The sequence below is a fragment of the Saccopteryx bilineata genome, chromosome 11 (genome assembly GCF_036850765.1).
Source record: "Saccopteryx bilineata isolate mSacBil1 chromosome 11, mSacBil1_pri_phased_curated, whole genome shotgun sequence".
NCBI lineage: Eukaryota > Metazoa > Chordata > Mammalia > Chiroptera > Emballonuridae > Saccopteryx > Saccopteryx bilineata.
Genome location: NC_089500.1, coordinates 80781317 through 80803845, shown reverse-complemented (window position 1 = coordinate 80803845; position 22529 = coordinate 80781317). Strand labels below are relative to the sequence as shown.

Genomic DNA, 22529 nt, shown 5'->3' with positions numbered 1-22529 from the left:
CATGTTGGACTTCTGACCCACAAAATGTGAGGTAATACATTTGTGTTGCACTAGCTCATGAAATTTATTACAGTGACAATACAAAACTTATACAAGGATTTTGTAAAATTGTTGCAAGGAGGTAAACTGTGAAACTGTGGTGGGTAAACTCCAGGGGATATAAAATTTAGAATAAGTTCAGTTGAAGAGTAAAGATTATTGACCAATTTATTTAACAAATGTAACTGACAACCACACACAGGGCAGAAGGCATGCAGACGTGAGCACTCATAGCGATGATGATGAAGAGTGGCTTCTCCCCAGGACGCACCAGTTAAAAGGAATGTCCAGTAACATCAGTGAATGACCAGCGGTAGGATGTCCCTTCCCTGAAGACAGATTTAGAGTGTGATGAAAACCCCACTAAAGCTCATCAAGCTCCCTTCTTCTGAAATTCGTGTTTCACAGATGACCTTTAGGTATGAAGTAGGGAGGTTGGTTCTGCTCTGTGAACACAGGTCACATTTTTGGTGAAGAGGTTGAGGTATATAGTCTTGTCTCAGCCCTGTGTGATGTGGTCAGTGTGAATTCATTCTCTGGACAAAGTCTTCCTGCAGAGCTAGTTAATAAAGTGGCGGGGGTGGGGACAAGGCTTGGATGGTTGACCTTGAAGGAGACAAGTGGGTGTGACCTCCATAGTCACCTACAGTGAGTTTCGCCCTTGGTGCCCTGGGAAGAGATCTTCAGGGCTGCACATGAACCTGCCCAACATTAACCTTCTGCAAAGGAACAGATCAGAAGTAGGGGTGGGTGTGTGCACAGCTAATCTCCTCCCAGCAGCACAACTTTTTGTATGAATTATGTAAATCATTGAACTTGGTTCTGTCTCAGTTTCTACACTTTCAAAATGAGGCTACCTCACGGGGTTGTTGTGAGGATTAGGGAGGGAAATTCACCTGAAGCATTTTGCATGCATGTTAGCTGTGGCTGTTGGAAGCCCGCTGAGTCACCTTTGGAAAGTTAATTCACTTTCTGCACCCTTGTCTTCTTATCTACCCCATGTAAAAATTGAATTAATGTCGGGGAAGTGCTTCACTCAGTGTGTTTTCAGTAAGAATTTTATTGCTGTAAAATCTTGCTGTTAATAAGGCCCTCAGACTCCAGGCTGTGCTGGTAGAAGTCAGAGTTCTTTCACACTGAGGGTCCCTGTTCCCATGGGGGGACCCAGGGACACTGAAGTCTCCAGGGAAGGTCAGGCTCTATGTCAGGCATGTAGAAACTTCTCATTTTTCCTTTCCTTTTTTGCACTGGGCAAATGGCAGTGAGCTCCAATGTCCAAATATTGATAAAAGCCCACACAGGCCCAGAGAAGGAGGTGTGTGGCAAGGTGCAGATGTGCAATCCATCAATGGCATTGTAGAATGAGACCTCCCCCAGTTTGTAGTCCAGGAAAACCCCCACTGTTTTGAGGAGTTTGACAATTGTCAGTTTGGTTCTGAAGTCTATAAGAGCCTGGTAGTAATTTTTTTTTTTTAGGTGAGAGGAGGGAGATAGTGAAGCAGACTCCTCCATGCACCCCAACAAAGATCTACCTGGCAACCGCTTCTGAGGCTGATGCTTGAATCAACCAAGCCACTGGCTGTGGGAGGGGAAGAAGGAGAGAAGGGGGAGGAGGAGGAGAGAAGCAGATGATCGCTTCTCCTGTGCGTCCTGACCGGGAATCGAGCCCAGGATGTCCCCTGGCGAACGCTCTATCCACTGAGCCAGGGCCGCCCAGTGGGAATCAATTTTTATTAGCCTCGTTGTCCAGAACCCACTATTGGGCTTCATTTTAACTCAATATCTTCTCTCCCTACACACCCCAAGATGACATTGTCTCCTGTTCCCCACTTTCACCTCCCACAAATGTCTCCCCGATGTGAAGCTCTCGCAGCCCCGCACACTGGAATGCTCATAATATCAGCTGGAGTTCTCACGCATGTTCCGCGTTCTGCGTGTCCAGTGCAGGCTCCTCTGGTATTCAGAAGTAAGGATGGAGGGGTGCACGGTGTCAGGATCCATAAATACATTCACTGTAAACAGTGTGGATAGAGTGGAGTGGGGTCAGCCATGGTCCTGGGACCTCAGAGCCTCAGCCTTCAAGACCTGCGTCTGGCTGAGCCAGACCTGGGGCCCCCAGCTGCCCTGAAATGGGCCCTCAGCAGTGCCAAGAGAAAGCAAGGAGCTTGTGTTCTGTGAGGAAAGGGAGGGTGAGGAGGGTTGGGGTCTGTTTTACACGCCGTCCTGAGTGACACCATCCTACGTACTCCCTGTTTCCCTCCCCACCTGTGCTGCACAGTCACAGGGACTCAAATTTCAACCCTTGCTTCCCGCTCCTGAGCTGGGTGACTTGATTTTCTGCACTGTCTCTTTCTCCACAGACACAACCTACGTACTAACTTGAGTCTGAATTTTATGTGTGAAATCGGGGTGACAATACTAATCTCTAGGGTAGAATAAGGGAAAGTGTGTGGAATATTTAGTCCAAGGCCAGGCAGGAAGGAAAGTGCCTGGTGTGATAATAGACCATGTGTCTTCTGTGCTTGGGGTCATGCGGGGGTTCTATGTTGGAGACCGAAAAGTAAACAGGGTATTTTGCGGTCTGGATGTCTAGGGGACAGAGGCATTGGGCCCAACCCCCCACCTCACCTGCCTAATTAAGTTAACAAAGGGCTGTGCTTCAGTGCTCGACGTGTCCGCCCGGAAGAGACTGGAAGCAAGTTTCTTCTTGGTGTAAAGTTAGATTGATTAGTCTGGTGGGGGTTGTGTTTGAGTGGCCTTGGAAACTTAATTTACTTGCTAATGGCCCACGTTGCCCAGGAATAAAGATGGATGTCATTTTGGGGGCGGCCATGTTTCGGCGGCCGGAAGCAGGAGTGACTGTTGGCAAGGAACCGTGGCTTCCTTCTAACCCAGCTGAATATATCTTTAAGTCTCTGTCTATCTTTAATTCAATTTCATGCCATTTCCTGCTCGGGACCCTGGAACAGACTCGTCATGGCTGGCCCGTGGCAGTTCTATATGGTCGTTGGGTCCACTTTCCACCCCTCCCCACCTGTCCCCACATTCTCTGACCCCAGAAATCAGTCCTCTGTGGATGGACAGCATCACTGGCCCCCTGGCCTCAGGTGACCTGTTGGTTTGGCCAAGGGCAGGCACTAGAAAGGAAAGAGGCCCAGCACTGACTCCCCCACTTCCTCCACTTGGAGATTCTCCAGCAAACCGTGACAACTCTCAGGCAGCCTCTCCCCAACCTCCCTCTTCCTCCTGGCTCCAGGGACTGGTTCTTGACCCCCCCCTCAGCTTTAGCATGGTGACAGCTCCCACTGTTTTGTGTCGTGGGGCACCATTCATCTTTGCTGGTTTCTTTTTCTTTTTTTCTGTATTTTTCTGAAGTAAGAAGCGAGGAAGCAATGAGACAGACTTCCGCATGCGCTCAACCGGGGTCCACTCGGCATGCCCACCAGGGGGCGATGCTCTGCCCATCTGGGGCATGGCTCCGTTGTAACCAGAGCCATTCTAGTGCCTGAGGCAGAGGCCATGGAGCTGTCCTCAGCGCCGGGCCAACCTTTCTCCAATTGAGCCTTGACTGTGGGAGAAGAGAGAGATAGAGAGAAAGATACAGAGAGAGAGAGAGGTAGAAAGGAGAAAGAGAAGGGTGGATAAGCAGATGGATGCTTCTCCTGTGTGCTCTGGTCAGGAATCGAACCCGGGACTTCCACATGTCGGGCTGATGCTCTACCACTGAGTCACACATTTTTTTTATGTGAGAGGAGGGAAGATAGTGAAGCAGACTCCCACATGTGCCTCAATCTATCCACCCAGCAACCCCATCTTGGGATGGTGCTTGAGTACCAAGCTATTTTTAGCACCTGAGGCTGATGCACTCCAATGGAGCTATCTTTGGTGCCCAGGGTCACTCTTAAATCAATCAGGCCACTGGTAGTGGGAAGGGAAGAGGAAGAAAAGGGGTAGAGGGAGGGAGAGAGAAGCAGATGGTAGCTTCTATGTGCCTTGACCAGGAATCAAATCTGGGACATGCACAGAACAGGCCAATGTCCCATCCACTGAGCCACTGGCCAGGGCCTCATTGGTTTCTTCTAATGCCACCTCAGACTCTGTAAGTAGTTCCCCCACACACACCAGCCTCTTTAATCACTGTCAAGATGTGGCTGTGAAAAAAACCAACTCCATTTTTGAGTCATGAATATTTTTTATCTTTTTGTGTGTGACCTTTGACCAATCTCTCTGTCTTCAGCAAGCACACCAAAGCCTGCTAGGTGATGAATGTCTGTGTTCCTTAAAATACAGTCATGGACATTTTTGTTAGTAGCAGCTAGAATGGCATGACAACTGAGGTCATTAGGAAACTGATAATAGTATCGATTATAAAGAATCATCCATCACAAGACCACCAGGAGGTATGGCCTGATGTCACCGGATTTTTTTGTCCCTTTGTTCTGTCACTCATTAGTATCTGAGTTTTATTTTTTATTTTTTTTGTTTTTTTTGTTTGTTTGGTTTTTTTGTGTTTGTTTGTTTTTAATTTGTATTAATTTTAATGGGGTGACATCAATAATCCAGGGTACATATATTCAAAGAAAACATGTCCAGGTTATCTTGTCATTCAATTATGTTGCATACCCATCACCCAAAGTCAGATTGTCCTCCGTCACCTTCTAATCTAGTTTTCTTTGTGCTGAGTTTTATTTTAAAAGTACTGTAACATGTCTGTTAGCAGTGAATAATCTGTGCTGACTGTCGGGTCATCTGTCTGCTCCGTCTCTATACCCCTGTATGTCATTTACCTTATAGTACAGTCTGTTATATTCTAAGGAGTGGCATCTTTTTTAAGCCTGAAGATACCTTCTCCTTATCAAAGTCATTACTGTGAGAAAAACACCCATTTTGAACAGGCCATCTCTTTCTTGTTGGTGTTTTAACCAGTAGGCATTCATTAAGTGTTATAGTTTCTACCCCAACCTTCACATAGTAGCCATTACCGCCATCACCTAAATGAGGAGATTGAAGCTCAGAAACATTGTGTAACCTGAGGACACACAGGGGCAGGAGGGGCAGAAGCCTGGTCAGGTCCCATCCTGACTCTCCCTGCAGCCCCTTCCCCCAGCTGCACCCCTCCTGCCTCTTCCTTCCCATAAGGACCTGTGGAGCCCAGGACAGCAGCTGTCCCTGGTCCTCTGTGTCCTCAGAAGGTGGGCACACCTTGGAGGCCAGGACCTCAAGTCAACCCCAGATTCTCCCAGTTAAGAATTAGAGAAGAAAAAGGAAGCAGAGTTCCCTCAGTTGTTGTCCTTGGGAACATACAGTGACTCACTCACCACGTTGGAAGAGGGCCGTCTTCCAGTCTGAAAGGAAGGAGACACAGACAAAGAAAGGTCATCATTTCTGTTTTTCCCCTTGCACACCCCCCTCACTAAGCCTCTTCTCCCTCCTCTCCTCAGTCTCTTCCAACATCCAGTTTCCTGCATCTACAGCTCTGCGGATCAGGCACGAAACCTCTCTGCATGCTGAGCTTCTCTTCATCTCACTGGAGCTGCAGGCGACATGGCCAGGCTTAGCCCAGGTGTGCGGGCATCTGTGTCAGCAGGGTGAGGGGACACTGTATGTGGAAGGTCCTCTCTGAGTGTCCAGAAAGGCCGGGTGGTGCTCCACAGAACATGGGCCTCTGAACTAGATCTGATCATTCCTCACCAGCAGAGAGAGGGTTTGATTCATACACAGGTGTCAGGAAACCAGAGAGTATAAGTGTCACCAGCACATGCCCGAGGATTCTCCCCACCTGCAGGGGAAGACAGCAGAGTCACCTGAACTGTCATTTCTGAGTCTTTCCTTTCTCTTCCTCTTGCAGGTATCTAATCTTCCTTTTCCGCCCCCACCGCCCACTTCCTGCCTCTCCCTCTGCCTGTTCAGTTCTCTGCTGTCCCCTCCTCTTTAAATCAACAGCACGGAATGACACTGCAGGCACCCTGCACGACCTTTTCCAGCTGTCACTGCAGATCTCTTTTATTTACACCTATATATACCCTGGAGCAACCTCTTATCTTCAGTTTTGCTTTTTAAAGTTTCAGTAACTTTCTGTGAAAATTGTTCGGAAAATATGGAATGGAAAATTCTAGAAACAAACAATTCACAAGTTTTAAATTGCACGTCATTTTGAGTCGCACGATGAAGTCTCGTGCCATGCCACTCCAACTCACCAGCGAGGGCGGCATGTCCCAGCTGTGTACCTCTCCCTGCCTTCGCCAGCACAGTGTCAGGCTCACTGTGGTAGGGTCAAAGTGCTTGTGTTCAAATCACTCTTGTTTGAGTAAACAATGGCCCCAAAGTGCAAGAGTCGTGATGGTGACAATTTGGATATGTCCATGAGAAGCTTTCCTCTACGTGAGAAGGAAAAAAACCTAGTGTGTACAGGGTTTGGTACTATCCGCGGTTTCAGGCATCCACTAGGGGTGACTACCTTACCTGGTGTACCTGGGCCATACATGTGTGTATATGTATGTGTGATAGAATGCGTCTCTCTCAATTTGTGTTATTTCCTGCCTACTTCCGAAAGGAACTGGGCAACTTAATGAGAAAAGTTTAGATACTATTTTTCCAATAGTTATTTCTGTGACAACTGACACTATAGCCACACCTCTTTTTAAGAGACACTTCTCTCTCCTCTGGTTTCTTCTCAGCAGACTACAGACTGTGTAAAGCCACCAGGGAGGGGAGGACCTCACACACTGAGTCCACCTCCCCCGCCCCTGTCCTTTCCTGTGTCCCCTGGATGTCTCGGTGCGAGCGGCCCCTGGTGGAGACCGAAGCCCCTTCTCCATTGAGAAAACCCCTGCCCGGCTGCCCCATCAGCGTCCTTATCTCCCCCACCCCCGGGCGGTTAGGGGTGAGGGAAGGGCGGGATCATATCCAAGAAGAGAGTCTGAGATGAGGGTCCGAGGGTGCGGGACACTCACGCGCCAGGTACTGGATCCTCATCCACCCTGCGGGGAACAAGTGAGGAGTCGGTGACGCGCGTGACGCAGGGACCCTGGGACGCGCGGGGTGGGGACCGGTACTTACTGAGTTCACGCTGCAGCTTCTCTGGAAATAAGCAGAAAAGAGTCCCATCACGGGGATGGAGGGGGGACGGGCGCGGTGGGGGCGCGGGCTGGGGCGGGGCGGTCGCGCTCCTGCAGCCGGGACTCACCTTTGGCTTTTCGCTCCCGCCGCTCCTCCTCCTGTGCTGCTTCTTTCTCCTTGGACAGGGTCTTGTTTTTCTTCTGCTGTCGCCAGAGGAAGAACCCCACCATCGCCAGGAGCCCCAGCAGAACCGGTAGCGTCACCGCTAAGGCCATCACCCAGGGCCGCGCGCTCCAGAAGAGGGGACCTGCGCAGGGACAGCCTCAGCCGCTGGCCCGGCGGGGTGGCGGGGTGTCTCGGGACACAAAGTGAACATTATCTTCCCAGAGGGCCCAGAACTCTCACTGTCACAGAACACTATTGTGGTGAAATGTTTGCCTCTCACATGAGAATATTTCGAATATCAAAAAATATACAAAGTCATTGAACTGTCCTGTCCACTTCCTCCTCTCCCATTTCTTAGTTCTCATCAGTCAGCTGTCTATGTGAGTAGGAGTGCCAACATTGGGCTGGAGGATCCTGGGTTCAAATTTTGTGTCTTCTGCCCAACTAGCATGTGACCTTGACTTAATGACTTTACCATAATGTTCCTGGTGTCCCAACAGGTAGAAGGATTCAATTAATGCTTATGAAGTGCCTGACTTATACAGTGTCATGCAAGTGTTTATTAAAATTTAAAAATATACACATATATCCTATTTGTTCTTGTTTACAGCAAAGATGGCACTCTGTCCCAGCTGGTCTGGCGCTTGCTCTCTCTGTTCAGTGTCTTGGGGACCGTCATGTCAGCACAGAGAGACGTCTGCGTTTCCTCTCACAGTGCAACCCTCCACTGCGTACAGGTTCCCCTACTGGTGGGCAATAGCCTAGTCTCTAAATTTTTTGTTATAATTAATGCTAAAAGAAATAACCTTTCACAATTAACCTTCGTGGCATGCCAGAAATGCTTGAAGAGGTTTGTGACATGAACAGCTTGGGAGAAAAAGGGAGAAAAAGCACTTGGGTCCCTGCTCTGTGCCTTATGTCCACAGCAAAGACTCAAATCAGCAGCAGTCAGTGCCTGCCCCCAGGGGCCACAGCTAAGCACAGGGTAACGGCAGGGCACTCACCTGCAATGGAAACCCTGGCTGTCCTTTCCTGGCTGAGCAGGGGGTTTCTGAAGATACAGGAGATCCCCCTCCCAGAGTCGCCTTTCACGGTCACAGATGCTGAGGCTGTGTACAGACCCCGGCTGTCTGCAGTCACAGGTGCTGCCACAGAGGACAAGTTCTGTCCCCTGTCATCTCTCCACTCGATGTGGGGCTGCGGATACCAGCCTGCAGACATGCACTCCAGACGAATCCCTCCACCCTCATAACCTTTCAATTCAATGAGGAGATCAGAGCCCAGCGCTGTGGAAGGAAAAGTGAGCTTGGATTACTGGGAGCCCTCTGTGCTGCTGAGGCTCTCCACAAGAATTTAGGGCACACTCACACTAGAGAACTCCAGCCGGGTTTCACTACAGAGCTGTTTACAAAAGTGTGCTGTTGAGAAAAGACTGTTCCATAAGGTGACCACTGCCTGATTGTCACTGGACCCTGGTGCTAGGTAGGTCCAGCTAGCTTTGGGCCAGAACAGAGATTCCTCCCTCTTAAGACTGCCGTTCCATTGCCCTATGCTTCATGACACAGCTTGTTCCTAAAACAAACCCTCACCCTACCCTGGGTAAGCATGAACGATGTTCTTTCTTAGCTGGGGCGGGTCCCGCCTTAGTAACTCTACCTCTACCCTGCGCTGTCCCGTGTACACCTTAGCCCTTGCCGTGTTGTGTGAAAGAGATCCGTGTTTTCTTGTCGCCACCCGAGCTCTGCTTGGTATGTTGTAAGTGTCCTTGGTATATTCTTGGTGTAATTAATGTTAGAGTTGTCATCCTCCTTCTCAGCTCTGTCAACCCAAGGATATTTTTATAACGTTGTTATATGGAGAAGAGAAAATAACTACACTGGAGAGAGCTGACCCAGGGCCAGGAACAGTGGAGCTGTTACCAATTGTCCCTAAACCCCTAAATACAGGGGGAGGTGGGAAGAAGCCTTAATTGTATTTTATTATTATTATTATTCATTGACTTTTTTTTCAGGGTGAGGAGAGAGAGGTAGAGAGGGAGAGAAAGGAGTCAGGGAGGAGTAGAAAGCATCAACTACTAGTCAATGGAGTTGTTTCTTGTATGTGCTTTATGTGCCTTGGTCTTGCCTAGGGTTTCAAACCAGCAACCTAAGCATTCCAGGTGTATCCTTTATCCACTGTGCCACCAGAGGTCAGGTGGGAAGAAGCCTTTTGAAGACCAGAAAGAAGAGGTCGTGTAGGAGGGCTTTCTGAGGAGGAGCTGTAGTCTCTAAGAAGGAACGGTAGCTAGCTGAGGAGGCCCCCAGGGAGAAGCCCTGGGCAACCCCTACCCCCCACTTTTTATCCTCTGCTAGGCTCCCCGTTCACCCACCCAAGCTGAAGCCACAGGAAACTTGGTGGCCTGAGGAAGAGAAATGCATCCCTGACGTCTGCACATGAGCAGTTTCACAGAACAGCAGCATCAGACAAGGGCGCTCTGTTACCGTGATGGGTCAGGACAAGATCAAGAGCATTCGACAATCAGGTTTGAGCTCAGAGTAAAACACAAACAACGTCCAGACCACAGTGACTAAACCTATATCGTCCCAGCTGTAGATGACCAATTACATCCTGTACCATCCTTACAGCATTTGAACTGGAGCAAAGCCTTACTTCCATAGACTCTGCCCCTCCAACCCTCAGGACAAATGTTATATCAAGACTTCCCTGACACCGTTTCAGTGACACACCCCGTGGCTCATATGTGTGCACTCTCCTTCCATGCAACAAGTATAAAAACAAATTGTTCAACTGCAGGTGTGTTATGCAATCTTTGGTTTGAAGGACGTGAGCGGCAATGATGCTGTCCCTGCCGGTCAGCCTCCTGGGCCCACAGCAGCGCACACATGGGGGAACCAAGGTCACTGTCTGGAGCTCAGCTGAACCCAAACAACTGTGTGCCCTCCAGTGAGACAGGTTTGCTCACCCTTCCTACCTCTCACCTCTACTTCCCTTAGACCCTGGTGGCCGCCACGAGGAACTTCTTCACCTGACACAGGAGGAACGGTCCCTGGAGGACAACCTGGGTCTGTCAAGGGTCTCAGAGAAGCAGAGTTGGAAGGAGGGAGAGGCAGGTGCTCGTGAGTAGTCAGAGGTGCTCTGAGGTGGGTGTGGAGCCTCTGCTCCCAGATCTCCGTGGGAGAGCGAGCTCAGAACAGACCCGAGGCTCACCTGCAACCTTCAGCTCCACCATTGCATTTTCATAGAAATCTCTATCTTGGAAATAACACAGGTAGTCTCCACTGTCAGAGACAGTGACGTTGTGAATCCGGAGAGCAGCCGTCCCCTCAGTGATGTCATCTCTCAAAACTGAAGTCCTCCCTTGATACTCGGCTGCCTGTGTCTCTTCCCTCCCGAACGCATACGTGAGCACCACCTGCCAGGGGCTGGGTCGCACCCACATCAGACTCATGTCCTCAGCGTTCATGTTCGGGACCAGCTGGCAGGGCAGCTCAGCCACTTCACCCACCACGGCCAGGACGGGCTCAGGAGGTCCAACCACAGCAATCTGAGCTGGACAGCAGAAGGGGGAGAGCAGGCCAGAGGGTTAGGGGTGTTCCAGCAGGGAGGGCGAGGTAAGAAACATCTGGAGAGCCACTCAGTCTAACAGAAGGACAGTCAGGAGGGGCCTTTCAGTATGAGGAGGAATCCAAGGTTCTGACTGACACTATAGGTAATTGCTTCAGACAAAGAAACGCAGAACTGTTCCCTACCTGAGCAGGGGGTGAGCAGCTGGACCAAGGTGAGGAAGAGAGAGAGGTCAAGCCAATGGAAAACCAGGGACCTCACCATTTTTACCTGTTGTGCAGAGAGAGAGACACCAAAAGGAGTTAGGTAGAAATGACAACCCAACTCTGGGTTCAGTCATGAGACCTGGTGAACCGAGAGCCTCCTCTGCAAATGTCTGGTTGGGAGTCTCTTAACCTTTGAATCCAACGTGGAAAATAACCTATAAAGTAAATAACGTTAAATGGACATACCATCAGGAAACCCTGGGCTCTACCCTGAGGACTTGGACAGAAGCCTTCACTTACCCACAATTCCCTGGGACAGCCAGCTCCCGCCTCCCCCATCACACTCTGAGGAGCACAGGACCCTCCTCCCTGAGTCCCGGATTCACCGGAGTCCCCACAGTCTATGCTCAGCACACCAGCCAGAGGTTCCTGACTCACTTCCCCTCCCTCCTCCACTCAGCCCTTCCGGGGGCTCCCCTTTCACTCAGAGCAGGAGCTGAAGTCCTTTGTACCCTTAACTTTCAGAATTATCTGGACGTTTTCAGTTTTAAAGGGTTTCAAGTGGGAAATTTATTTCTGCCGATTGGGAGTATATTGATTGGTTTTTATTCCTGATTATATACAATTTATAAATAAAAATAAATAAATAAAATTTAATAATTTATCATGTGAGTCATATATTTGTTTCATGTGAATTTAAAATATTTCTGGATGTATTTTGGCCACATATAACACATGCCTTAAAATATTTAATCATTTTTCCCACAGATTCCACTTGCAATAATTACTCTTAAAGAAAAAATTTATCAGGCATTAACAGAAAGATTTATGTTTACTGCTGTTCATCACAGTAAATTCTATAATAGCAAAATACAGATAAAACTTAAATACCGACATTAGATCTAATTTTATCACAATTATTTTAAATAATTAAAGTCTATTTATTAAAAACACGATTCCTAAACATACAGCTAACACAAAACTCAGTGGTAGAAAGCTCAGAGCTTTCCCTCTGAGATCAGGAATAAAAAAACAATGCCTACTATCATCACTTCTGTTCAACACAGTATTAGAAGTCCTAGCCAAAGCAATGAGAAAAGACAAAGAAATAAAGAGCATACTAATCAGAAAGCAAGAAATAAAACTTTATTTGCAGATGACATGATACAACATATAAAAACCCTGAAGACTTCACCAAAAATAGAAAAAAACCAAACTCTTCAGGCCCTGGCCAGCTGGCTCAGTGGTAGAGCGTCAGCCTGGCATGCAGGAGTCCGGGGTTCGATTCCCGGCCAGGGCACACAGGAGAAGCGCCCATCTGCTTCTCCACCCCTCCCCCCTCTCCTCCCTATCTGTCTCTCTCTTCCCCTCCCGCAGCCGAGGCTCCATTGGAGCAAAGAGGGCCCAGGCGCTGGGGATGGCTCCTTGGCCTCTGCCCCAGGCGCTGGAGTGGCTCTGGTCACGACAGAGCGACGCCCCGGAGGGGCAGAGCGTGCTGGGTGGATCCCGGTTGGGCGCATGCGGGAGTCTGTCTGACTGTCTCTCCCCGTTTCCAGCTTCAGAAAAATACAAAAAACAAACAAACAAACAAAAAAAAACCCCACCAAACTCTTCAAACTAATAAATAAATTCAGTAACATTGTAGGGACACAAAATCAGAAACCTGTTGCATTTCCATACAGCAATAATGAATAATCAGAAGAGAAATTTTAAAAATCCCATCTAGCCCTGGCCCGATAGCTCAGCTGGTTAGAGCATCATCCTGAAGTACAGAGGTTGCCAGTTTGATCCCCACTCAGGGAACATACAGGGATAAATCGATATTCCTCTCTCTCTCTCTCTCTCTCTCTCTCTCTCCTTTCCTCTCTTTCTAAAATCAATAAAAAAAAGTCATTTAAAAAATCCCATTTACAATTCCATCAAAAAGCATAAAATACCTAGGAATAAATTTCACCAAAGAGGTAAAATACCGGTACTCTGGAAACCGAGGCACTGACGAACGAAATTGAAGAGGATACAAAGAAATGGAAGGATAGGCTGTGCTCATGGGTTGGAAAAATTAATATTGTTAAAATGCTCTTAATGCCTAAAGCGATATATAGATTTAATGCAATCTCTAATAAAATACCAATGGCCTTCTTTTCAAAAGTAGAGCAACTAATGTTAAAACTTAGAAGGAACCCCAAAAGACCCCGAATTGCCAAAGATATCTTAGGAAAGGAAAAAGTTGGAGGGTATCACGTTCTCTGATATCAAACTACACAAAGAAAAACAGCATGGTACAGATATAAAAACAGATACATAGTTCAATGGGACAGAATAGAGAGCCCAGAGATAAACTCTCATTTATATGGTCAATTAATCTATGACAAAGGATGGAAGAATATACAATGAGGTACAGACAGTTTCTTTAAAATGTTGTTGGGAAAACTGAACATGCAAAAGAATGTAACTGGATCACTTTCTTACACCACATGCAAGAATAAACACAAAATAAAGAATTTATTTTAGACCCAAAACTGTAAAACTAGAAGACTCTCTGACATAGATCTCAGTAATCACTTTTTAGATCATGTCTTTGGGTAAGGACAAGAAAAAAGTAGAACCAAACAAAACTAAAATGTTTTGCAAAGCAAAGGAAACCGTCAACAAAATGAAAAGACGGCCCACTGAACAGAAGAAGGTGACGGATTAATATCAAACACTTATAAAGAACTCATGCGACTTAATGCCAAAAACCCAAACAATTTTATTTAAAAAATGGGCAGAGGCCCTGAATAAGCATTTCTCCAAAGTTGAAAGACATAAGTATTGGAAACCCCTCTATGGCCAGACAGTGTGTTGTTCATCCATTCTCCAATGTGTTGTTCATATGGGTTGTTTCAGATTTTTCTATACTACAAATAATTCTGTAATGAACATCTTTACATGTGAATCTTTAAGACACACATCTCTTTTTTTTAGAACCTCTTAGAACACACCCCAGAGATGCACAGCAGAGACTGTAGGAGGTCTTTGCCCCTTCCTGGCCGCAGTAAATTCCTGGGAACGGTGCAGTTGTGAAGCTCCCTCATTCCGGTTGTCTCCCTCCCACCAATTACCGAATGCAGGCTTACCTTGCGCTGTCTCCGTGGTCACACCTGTGCCCTCACCTGAGTGTTCACACAGGACCTTCACTGGGGGAGGAACGTCCTGCAGGCTCACCCAGCTTCTCAGCCTCTCTCCTAAGGGGGCCCCTGGAGCCCTGGCTTTCACCAGCTCCCCTTACTTTGTCTTGGCACTAACCAGGTGAGAATGAGAGGAAAAAGGCACTCAACAGTTCTCCATTATAGTTGAGTCTCTGATCTGGAAGAAAAGGTGGGGGGAAAGAAAGCTTCTCAGGAAAAAAAAAAGTAGTTTCTTAGAAGGTGCTTGTTTTCTGATTGGCTCACCGCGGCGTGTCTCATCAGTTGCTGGGCAGAAAAATATAAGGTCAAGTTTGACATGAAGGTGGACCCTGTATTGGATGGTAGCAAGGAAGACCAGCTCCAGCCCTGATTCCCATACTCTGTGTCTCTCTGTGTGTTTACCTGCTTGAATCACTCCTGCGTGTGGATGGGTAGGATCAGCATTTCATTATATATGCCTGATTTATGTCTTATATATCATAAGAGACATGTCAGTAAAACCAAGCAGACAAATGAACAGATGTTCATATGTGAGGAGAAAAAGATCTGCATTAATTAAAAGGTCACTGTGGTCATTTGCTAACATCTCTAACAGCAGAGTCCGATGAGAGAATGAACAGGAAGAAACCAGACCCACGCCACTTCTGAATTCCCGGTCTCAGATGCATTCCCAAATAATACAATTTTCAGGATTCCAGACACAGTGCCGCCAGGGACCGAGCTGCGTGTTTACATTTGTATTCGGGGCATTGCTGAGAAGGTTCGTTCATCCTCTGCACCTTCTCTGTGCTGCATTTGGATTTCCAGGTGGATTTATTGCCCTCTGTCAGCAGGAGTCTGTATTCTCTGATGTTAGGCTCAATAAGCAGTTAATGCATTCTGTTAGGGGCATTTGTTAGAGTCGAAGTGTAGCCCCCATGGTTCTAATGTGACCTTGGCTGATGGTATTTGACCATATTACCTTGGTTTGACTTTAGGTTCTGTGGTAGAGATGGTTGGTCACTTGTGCCATAACTGTTCCCTGCTTGTTCTGGGTTATAATACCTAATTTGGGGGGCAGGGAAGGTACTGCAATGTGCCCATCCCCCTTGTTCATGTTTGAGGCCTAAGGACTAAGTTCGAGTCGATGGCTTGTAGGCAGAAGTTGTTGGATTCTGTTTCTCCAGAGAGTTCTAAACTCTTTCTACTTCTTCCTTCCTCTGGGGTGGAGCACCACCTCTGGAGCCGGAGCACAGCAGCTGTCTTGTCACCACGAAGCAGCGTCAAGGATGGAAGTCACATTCTGAGACGGCAGAGAATCAGACAGGCGAGGCTGGAGCATAAATGTCTCTCTGAGCTGCCAGACCAGCTCTGGGCGGCTGCCCTCTGGCTTCATTTTACATGAAAGGAACACAAACCCTTGTTTTGTGGAAGCCACTGGTACCCGTGGTCTCTGTTATCAGCAGAAAACACAGTTCTTCCTTCCCCCTGTCTTGCTTTCAACAGTTTGTCACTGAAACTTTTGAAACGTATAGCAAAGTTGAAAGCATTTTTCAATGAACAAACACCCAATATACCTACTGCTTAGAGTCTACACTAAGCATTTTATTACACATGCTTACTTTATTATAATCTGTCTTTCTGTTTATTCCCCTGTTGTTATTTATTTATCTGGAGCCTTTTAAAGTGAGTTGCAGACATCAGTGACCCCTCCTCTGGGTACGTCCACACACCTATGAAGTAGAACAGAATCCTGAAACGCTCAAGACACCTGACTGTGTTTAAAATATAAATGTGGGAGTTACTTTCAACAGTATGATCAAAATGATCAGTGGGTCATTTTTATCTGGTTATGCCTTGTTCCTAAATGCCTTGTCATCCCCAAATTTACTGACATTCTGGCCCCAGTCCCTCGTCACTCCTCATAAGATCAAGGCCACCTCTAAGAGTCTGTCAGCAGGAGGTCCGGGGACAACCTGAGACAAGATAAGCACCGTCTCAGGCCCCTGCCATCCATTCCCTGTTATGTCCTCAGAGAAGTTCCTATTTCTCTACTGATGTCACGGAAGGGCCAAGGGACAGGAAATTCTTTTTTTTTTTTTGTATTTTTCTGAATCTGGAAACGGGGAGAGACAGTCAGACTCCCGCATGCGCCCGACCGGGATCCACCCGGCACGCCCACCAGGGGCGACGCTCTGCCCACCAGGAGGCGATGCTCTGCCCCTCCGGGGCGTTGCTCTGCCGCGACCAGAGCCACTCTAGCGCCTGGGGCAGAGGCCAAGGAGCCATCCCCAGCGCCTGGGCCATCTTTGCTCCAATGGAGCCTTGGCTGCGGGAGGGGAAGAGAGAGACAGAGAGGAAGGAGGGGAGGGGGGTGGAGTAGCAAATAGGCGCTTCTCCTATGTGCCCTGGTCAGGAATCGAACCTGGGTGCCCCGCACGCCAGGCCGATGCTCTACCGCTGAGCCAACCGGCCAGGGTCAGGAAATTCTTGAGGACCCGTAGGATGTAGGAGCCCATGAATCACTTTAAGAACGGCAGTGTGAACCCTGAGAAATAAAGATACCGACTAAGAAAGGCTCTTGGTGTCTAACTGGGCTGAAATTTTATTTAAAAAAACAGGGCCTATATCATGCATTACTGCACAAGGACCTCTCTCACAAACGGCACTTCATGGAGAAGGCTGCACTGTGTTACTGCCCTGAGCCAGTCCCTATAACCAAGGTCCAGGAAACTGGAATCAGATGCGAAACGTTCTAACCAGAAACCCCTTTATTGAAAGCTCCCTAATTCATCCAATAGGACTTTGGCTTTTTCCATCCACTGCAAGCTTGAGCCAATCAGAGTGGCTGAATTCTGATTTACCCGGTCAACTCCTGTTTGGATCAATAAAACTGGAAGACTCAGAGTTTTTACTGGCATGAGATCTGACCAATTAAGGATCAGAGGCGGGAACTCTTGTTCATACAATTCCTTCTCCTCTCTGTCTGCTCAGTATACTTTCCCATTCCATCTGAAGCAGGAGTCTGTGTGTCCCTCATCAGAAGGATGACTAGCCGGAGAATGACCAGGTCCCAGGGCTGCCTGTTCCATTGTGGCCTCACAGCCCTGGTGTCACAGCCACGCTCTAACAAAATTGATCTCCTTTACTGCTGTGACGTTTTCACATCCGTGCTTGTAACACAGTGGAGCTGATTTGTACTGAGTAGCTTCCTTCCCCACACCCCAAACTGAGGGGATTACTGTGTTGCTGAGTTGGCACCAAGGACTATAGGTTGACAGCAGGAAGGTGAAGAAAGTCATATGTTTGGATTCAGAGATGAATTAAAATAGAAGAGTGGGCCTTAGAGCACAGAGGAGTGAGATAGTACACATTAGCTCACTGTGCCTGTCCATCACGCTAGGATAACAGGCATGTCTGACCAGGCAATCACCTAGTGAACAGGAAGTGACATTGTTCCCAAGATCAGGCTGTAGCTACAAAGTGGGGACTGAGCCCCTTGTCTGAGTGCCTCCAGCTTTCTTACCAAGACACTTTATCCACCAAAGCTTTGTTGCTTGAAATCATAGCAGTGAGAAGGACACATTGCCATCTTGCCTGGAGGATCCCGGTTACTCTGATGTAGACAAGCAGCATAATTTACAGCCTAGATCTGAACTTCCAATAAGGGGCTTCTGGGAAAGACCTTTTGCATCTTTTTAGAGTTTTCAAGGAAATAGGGTCCTAGATGCTTGTCTCATTCCGACCTTCACGTGATGCTGGGTGACAAATGTGTGTGAAATGAGACAATATATATAGAAAGGTCCAGTTTTCATTTGTGAAACACTGTGTGTTGCAGATAATCTCTTCGGCATTGTGTGTTTTTGTACATATATGGGGCAAGGAGGGGTATTGTTAGCCAATTGTTAGCATTCAAAAATGCTCATCTCAGCTGCAGGAATGGTGATGTCTAATTGAGTCAGGGCATCTGTAAAGGCTCGTCCATGCACTGAAAGAAAGAAGCACATGCCTTCTAAGTTCTGTGTGTTTCAAAAATAGACTGTACCTGAGGTCAATTTGTGGAAATCGAGAAGTTTGACTTCAGGGTATCCAGTTTCTTCTTGATACTCAGTTTCTGATACCCAGAGGCTGACTAGTTAATCCTATCCCCAGGCAAGGCCTTTATCTAATTCACATTTGCTTCTTAAAGAAATAAAGTTAGCGACAGAGGCAGGTGCCCAAACAACTGGTGAATAAAAAAGGAACGAGATAGAGACACACAGAGGGAGAAATGACCATCATTATTATCCTAAAACTCACTCGATCTATTCTGTTACATTGCATTTGGAATCTTTTACTTCCACTGTGGAATAGAATGCTATCTCCCTCACTTAACTGGACTTCAGGGATTCGGTACACTGGAAACACATTTTTAGGTGCAGGGCAGGGTCTTCTCACCCCTGGGTCCCTTTATCCAAATCATGCCCTGGAGTTAACCTGTTTTTAACGTTTTCCCAGCGGTGGGGCAGAAAGAGTTCTTCTCTTCATGTTCCTCCCCCATCTTCACGCTAAGCCAAATTATTCATCTGGTCTGTTCTACAGACCAAGCCAAAATAGACCCCCCAACTAATCAGTGGCAAAGAATTACCATTATTATATTTAAAAATGGTAATAAACTTCACTGGGTGCATGTGTATTAAACATGATTCTGTTAGTATAGGTAGCTAGTTAGTATTAATAAAGGGAGGGAGCAAAGGGAAGCAGACATGAAGCATAATCAACCCGGTAACTAAGTATAATACATACATAAGTAACTGTTGGACAATAAGCCTGCCTCACTAGGAAGTTGCAGCATTCCTAGGCTCTTCCGTCCCCTCGTGGCCATCATGCATCACTGCACACGCTCACCTCTTCCTCCACCATGGGGGTCAGCCAGGTTTCCACATGTTTAGTATACAGTGTAATCTCAAATCCCCCCCCACCATGGACCACAGTAAGAAATACATTTTATTTTGTAACTCAGAACACACATTCAAAAATATATTTATATACTGAATGCTCTCATAGTTTCATTCTTTTTCTTTTTCTTCTTCTTTTTCTTCTTCTCCTCCTTCTCCTTCTCCTTCTTCTTCTTCATGTTGGTTGCTACATAATACACTGATTTCATATCTCATCAATGGCCCAGCGCCTGCAGGTGAAGAAGTACTGTTCTCTTATGGTTGTCTTACGGCATAAACATTATGCCCACGTCCCACCGGGCTCTGTGTTTCTTACCCAAAAGACAGGGTTTTGACACTCAAAAATTTACCTTCAAACGATAGTTTTTAAAATATGGATTTTAAAAAATGAGTTTGAAAGCTAATGATGCACTTATTTCTCTTCATATTAATGTTGTACGAACACTTTCACTGAGTTTTCTGCTGCAGAAGGATAAATACATGGGTTAACATGGAAACCACCATATAGCCACACATAGTTCCCTCATCCTGGCTGTACAAAGTGCCACACACTGAGCACCTTAGACAGCAGAATGTGTCATCTCAGTTTGGGAGGCTGGAAGCCTAAGCGTCAGGTCCCTGCAGGGTTGGGTCCAGCCTCTGCTCTCATTTAGGGGAGTTGCTGGCAATCTCTGGCATTTCCTGGCTTGGAGAAGCATCGCCCTGTCTCTGCCTTCATTCTCACGTGGTTTTCCCTGAAAAACTTGTCTTTCTCCCGTTTCCCAAGAAGACAGATTCTGGGTCAGCCCTGTGTTCTTACCAAATGCAGCAGATGACAGAAATTCCACCTTAGTTGTCTGTTAGAAGGCCCCCTCTCTTGACTTAACTTGGTTGTGACACCTTCTCCTCTGGAAAGTCTCATCTCTGAGCTCTTTTGTTTCATATTTTAACAGCCCTTCACACGAGTGAAGGGCGGAAAGAGCCCCAACATTAATGAGGGTGGTAGGTGTGGAAGAACGGGCTTGAGTTTCAGAAGGTCTAAGCTCTCCAAGAACCACCCTGGGATGTCATATCTCATTATTGGCTTAGACAGTAAAGACTTTTCTCACTTGCAATCCTGAGTTTAGGTAGGACACGGCAAGCAGCCTCTACAGCTCTCCTTCCTGTGGTCTTTTCTGTACTGGAGATGCGGGGAAACTAAAACTATTCCGGGACACTTAAAATTATATTAAATTCAAACATCAGCACCCATATATAAGCTTTTACTGGCACGGGGCAAGTCTACCTATCTAAGCCAGCCCTACAAGAGAAGTTAATGGCAGAGGCCGCTGGGTCTGCACGGCGAAACATATTGAGGAGGGAGAAAGCTTGCAGGAATGACTGAGTCAACCAATTTAATTACAGTCCCCTTATCTGCTTCCTGGGACACTTTGCAGCACAAAACAAGAAAAACAGGATTTGTAAATAGTTAAGACAAATGGTCCGAAACTCCCCTCATGCCCTCACCCCTCCTGGGATACGAGGGTTATGTATGCTTACAGACAAAGGAATCATACACTCTGTACATGAACACTGAAAAGGTATATAAGATGTCACAAATCTGACTTCGTGGAGCTCGTGTTTGGAGCCTATTAGACCACGTTGCTCTGCTGGCTAAATAAATCCCCTTTCCTAAAGCAAGTTGTCTGAGTGTCTTTTGTCCTCCGGGAATCACTTCCTGCAACCATATATATATATATATACTGCTCACAAAAATTAGAGGATATTTCAAAATGAATATGAAGCTATAAAATATCCCCTAATGTTTGTGAGCTGTAATATCCAGCCTTTGACAGAAGAAAGTTTCCAGATTCTTGGGTTAGAGGGACGTATTTTCTTGTAATTTGTTGTTGCCTGTGATGTTCATGCTTAGGGTGAACGAAAACGCTGTCACGAATACCAGGGAGCCCTCAGTGGAATCAGGAAACCAAGAAGAAAATCAGGTTGACATACGTTCACGCCCAGATGGATTTGGGGACTTTTGGACTTCTGTGCTCGCCGTAGTAGTAGTACATCCGGGAATTCGCTCCCCACCCTTTGTCTCCCGTTTGTCGCTTTGCCTTAGAAGTTCTGGATTTCTTTGTTCTGGTCTGCAGAAGCGAGAAACCTGGATCCAAAGGCCAAGCCGGCTCAATTAGCAAAACCGAGTCTGGACCGCCCGGGATCAGCAGTCTTCAGCTCCGGGAAGAAAGGAGGCTCTTCTGCACCAGGAGCTCCAGGAACTGGTTATTGAGACAGTAGCAAGCTGATTGCTAAAATGTTATCCAAACTTGCAGCAAGTGATTGTAGACAGCCAGCCAGATCCTTTGTGTTGTGAGTTATCCTTGCATACTAACGAAAACAAAAGAACAGGCAGACTTCTGGGAGTTCAAGTGTTGAACTGAGTTTTTAATTCCAGTTGCTGATTTGAGTTGATGTTAATTTCTAGGTTCCTCTGCAGCCCTGTTTTGCAAATGCCTTGATTTTAGCTGCATCCTAGGATAATAACCATTTTTCTTTCTTTCTTTCTTTCTTTCTTTCTTTCTTTCTTTCTTTCTTTCTTTCTTTCTTTCTTTCTTTCTCTTTCTTTCTTTCCTTCCTCCCTCCCCCCTCTCTCTCCCTCCCTCCCTCTCTTCCTTCCTTCCTTTCTTTATTTTTTTTTGTTTTCCTTATTTAAAAAATAATAATGCTAACATCTGAAATAAGCCAATTTAATGCTGTTGGATGGCACCAAACTCTAAATCTCTAGAAGAAATTATTGACAAATGTAAGTTTTATCACAATCTGCCAAGCCCGTCTGGCGATGTAGGCAAATGTTTTTAAGAATTGCTGCAAACTTTGTGTGATAGTAGTAACACCAGCCTTTATTGAGGGCGCACTGTGTGCGGACTAGGAATCCTTCTAATCACGTGGCATACGTAAACTCACAGCAAGCCAATGGGATGGGTGAGGAAAGTATACATTTCAATCTTCAGTCAACAGCTGGTCACTCTGAATTTTCTGGCAGCACCAGACCTGTGGGCTCATTCATCTCTGAGCGGCTGCGGATCCTCCTAAACATCCGGTCGTTTCTTTTCTGAAAGCCCAGGCTGCCCGCCTCCAACACGCCTCTCATCAGGTTCCTAACTTCCACTCCTCCACTCTGGGCGGCCGACAAAAACAAAAAAAGTTCCCTAAAAGTCTAATATATGGAGGGAGAGAGCGAGGGAGGGAGGGAGAGAGAGAAAACTAAGAAGGGAAAGGAATGTAACAGAATCAGAAGAAGTGCAAATAGAAGCATTTGGAGGCAGAGAGAATCAGGGATTTGTTGCGGGAGAGAGCCAGGCATGATTCAAATGTAGCTGCATCGTTTGCACCAAATATGAAAAAATCCCATAGATCAGGTGTGTAGCTTTTAAAAACATGTGACCCTCGGG

The 22529-nt window shown here is 46.8% G+C and overlaps 1 protein-coding gene across 4 annotated transcripts; it reads right to left on the bottom strand.

Moving 5' to 3' along the window:
* Positions 1-1187: 1187 nt before the first annotated feature.
* On the bottom strand, positions 1188-11204 carry LOC136315677 (butyrophilin subfamily 3 member A2-like). 4 transcript variants are annotated; one of them, XM_066247480.1, is made up of 9 exons: positions 11013-11203; positions 10471-10812; positions 8268-8549; positions 7226-7405; positions 7099-7119; positions 6993-7019; positions 5757-5818; positions 5358-5384; positions 1188-2051 (listed from the first exon to the last, which is right to left on the bottom strand). In XM_066247480.1, the coding sequence occupies exons 1-9, from the start codon at positions 11089-11091 to the stop codon at positions 2049-2051; spliced, it is 1023 nt and encodes a 340-aa protein (XP_066103577.1). In that variant the 5' UTR covers positions 11092-11203; the 3' UTR covers positions 1188-2048. The 4 variants fall into 4 exon arrangements, 3 of the variants coding, with proteins under 3 accessions (XP_066103577.1, XP_066103576.1, XP_066103578.1); XM_066247481.1 differs by having other exon boundaries at positions 1964-2051; positions 5731-5818; XM_066247479.1 differs by lacking the exon at positions 5757-5818 and having other exon boundaries at positions 11013-11204.
* Between the last annotated feature and the right edge of the window lie 11325 nt (positions 11205-22529).

What these genes read in the sequence shown, in the direction of transcription:
- LOC136315677 (XM_066247479.1), bottom strand. Translation starts at nt 11,091, where the DNA reads ATGGTGAGGTCCCTGGTTTTCCATTGGCTTGACCTCTCTCTCTTCCTC. An exon ending in GGTGGAGCTGAAGGTTGCAG is followed by an intron (nt 8,550 to 10,470) that starts GTGAGCCTCGGG and finishes TTCCTTCCACAG; the next exon opens with CGCTGGGCTCTGATCTCCTC. An exon ending in GCGGGAGCGAAAAGCCAAAG is followed by an intron (nt 7,120 to 7,225) that starts GTGAGTCCCGGC and finishes GCTTATTTCCAG; the next exon opens with AGAAGCTGCAGCGTGAACTC.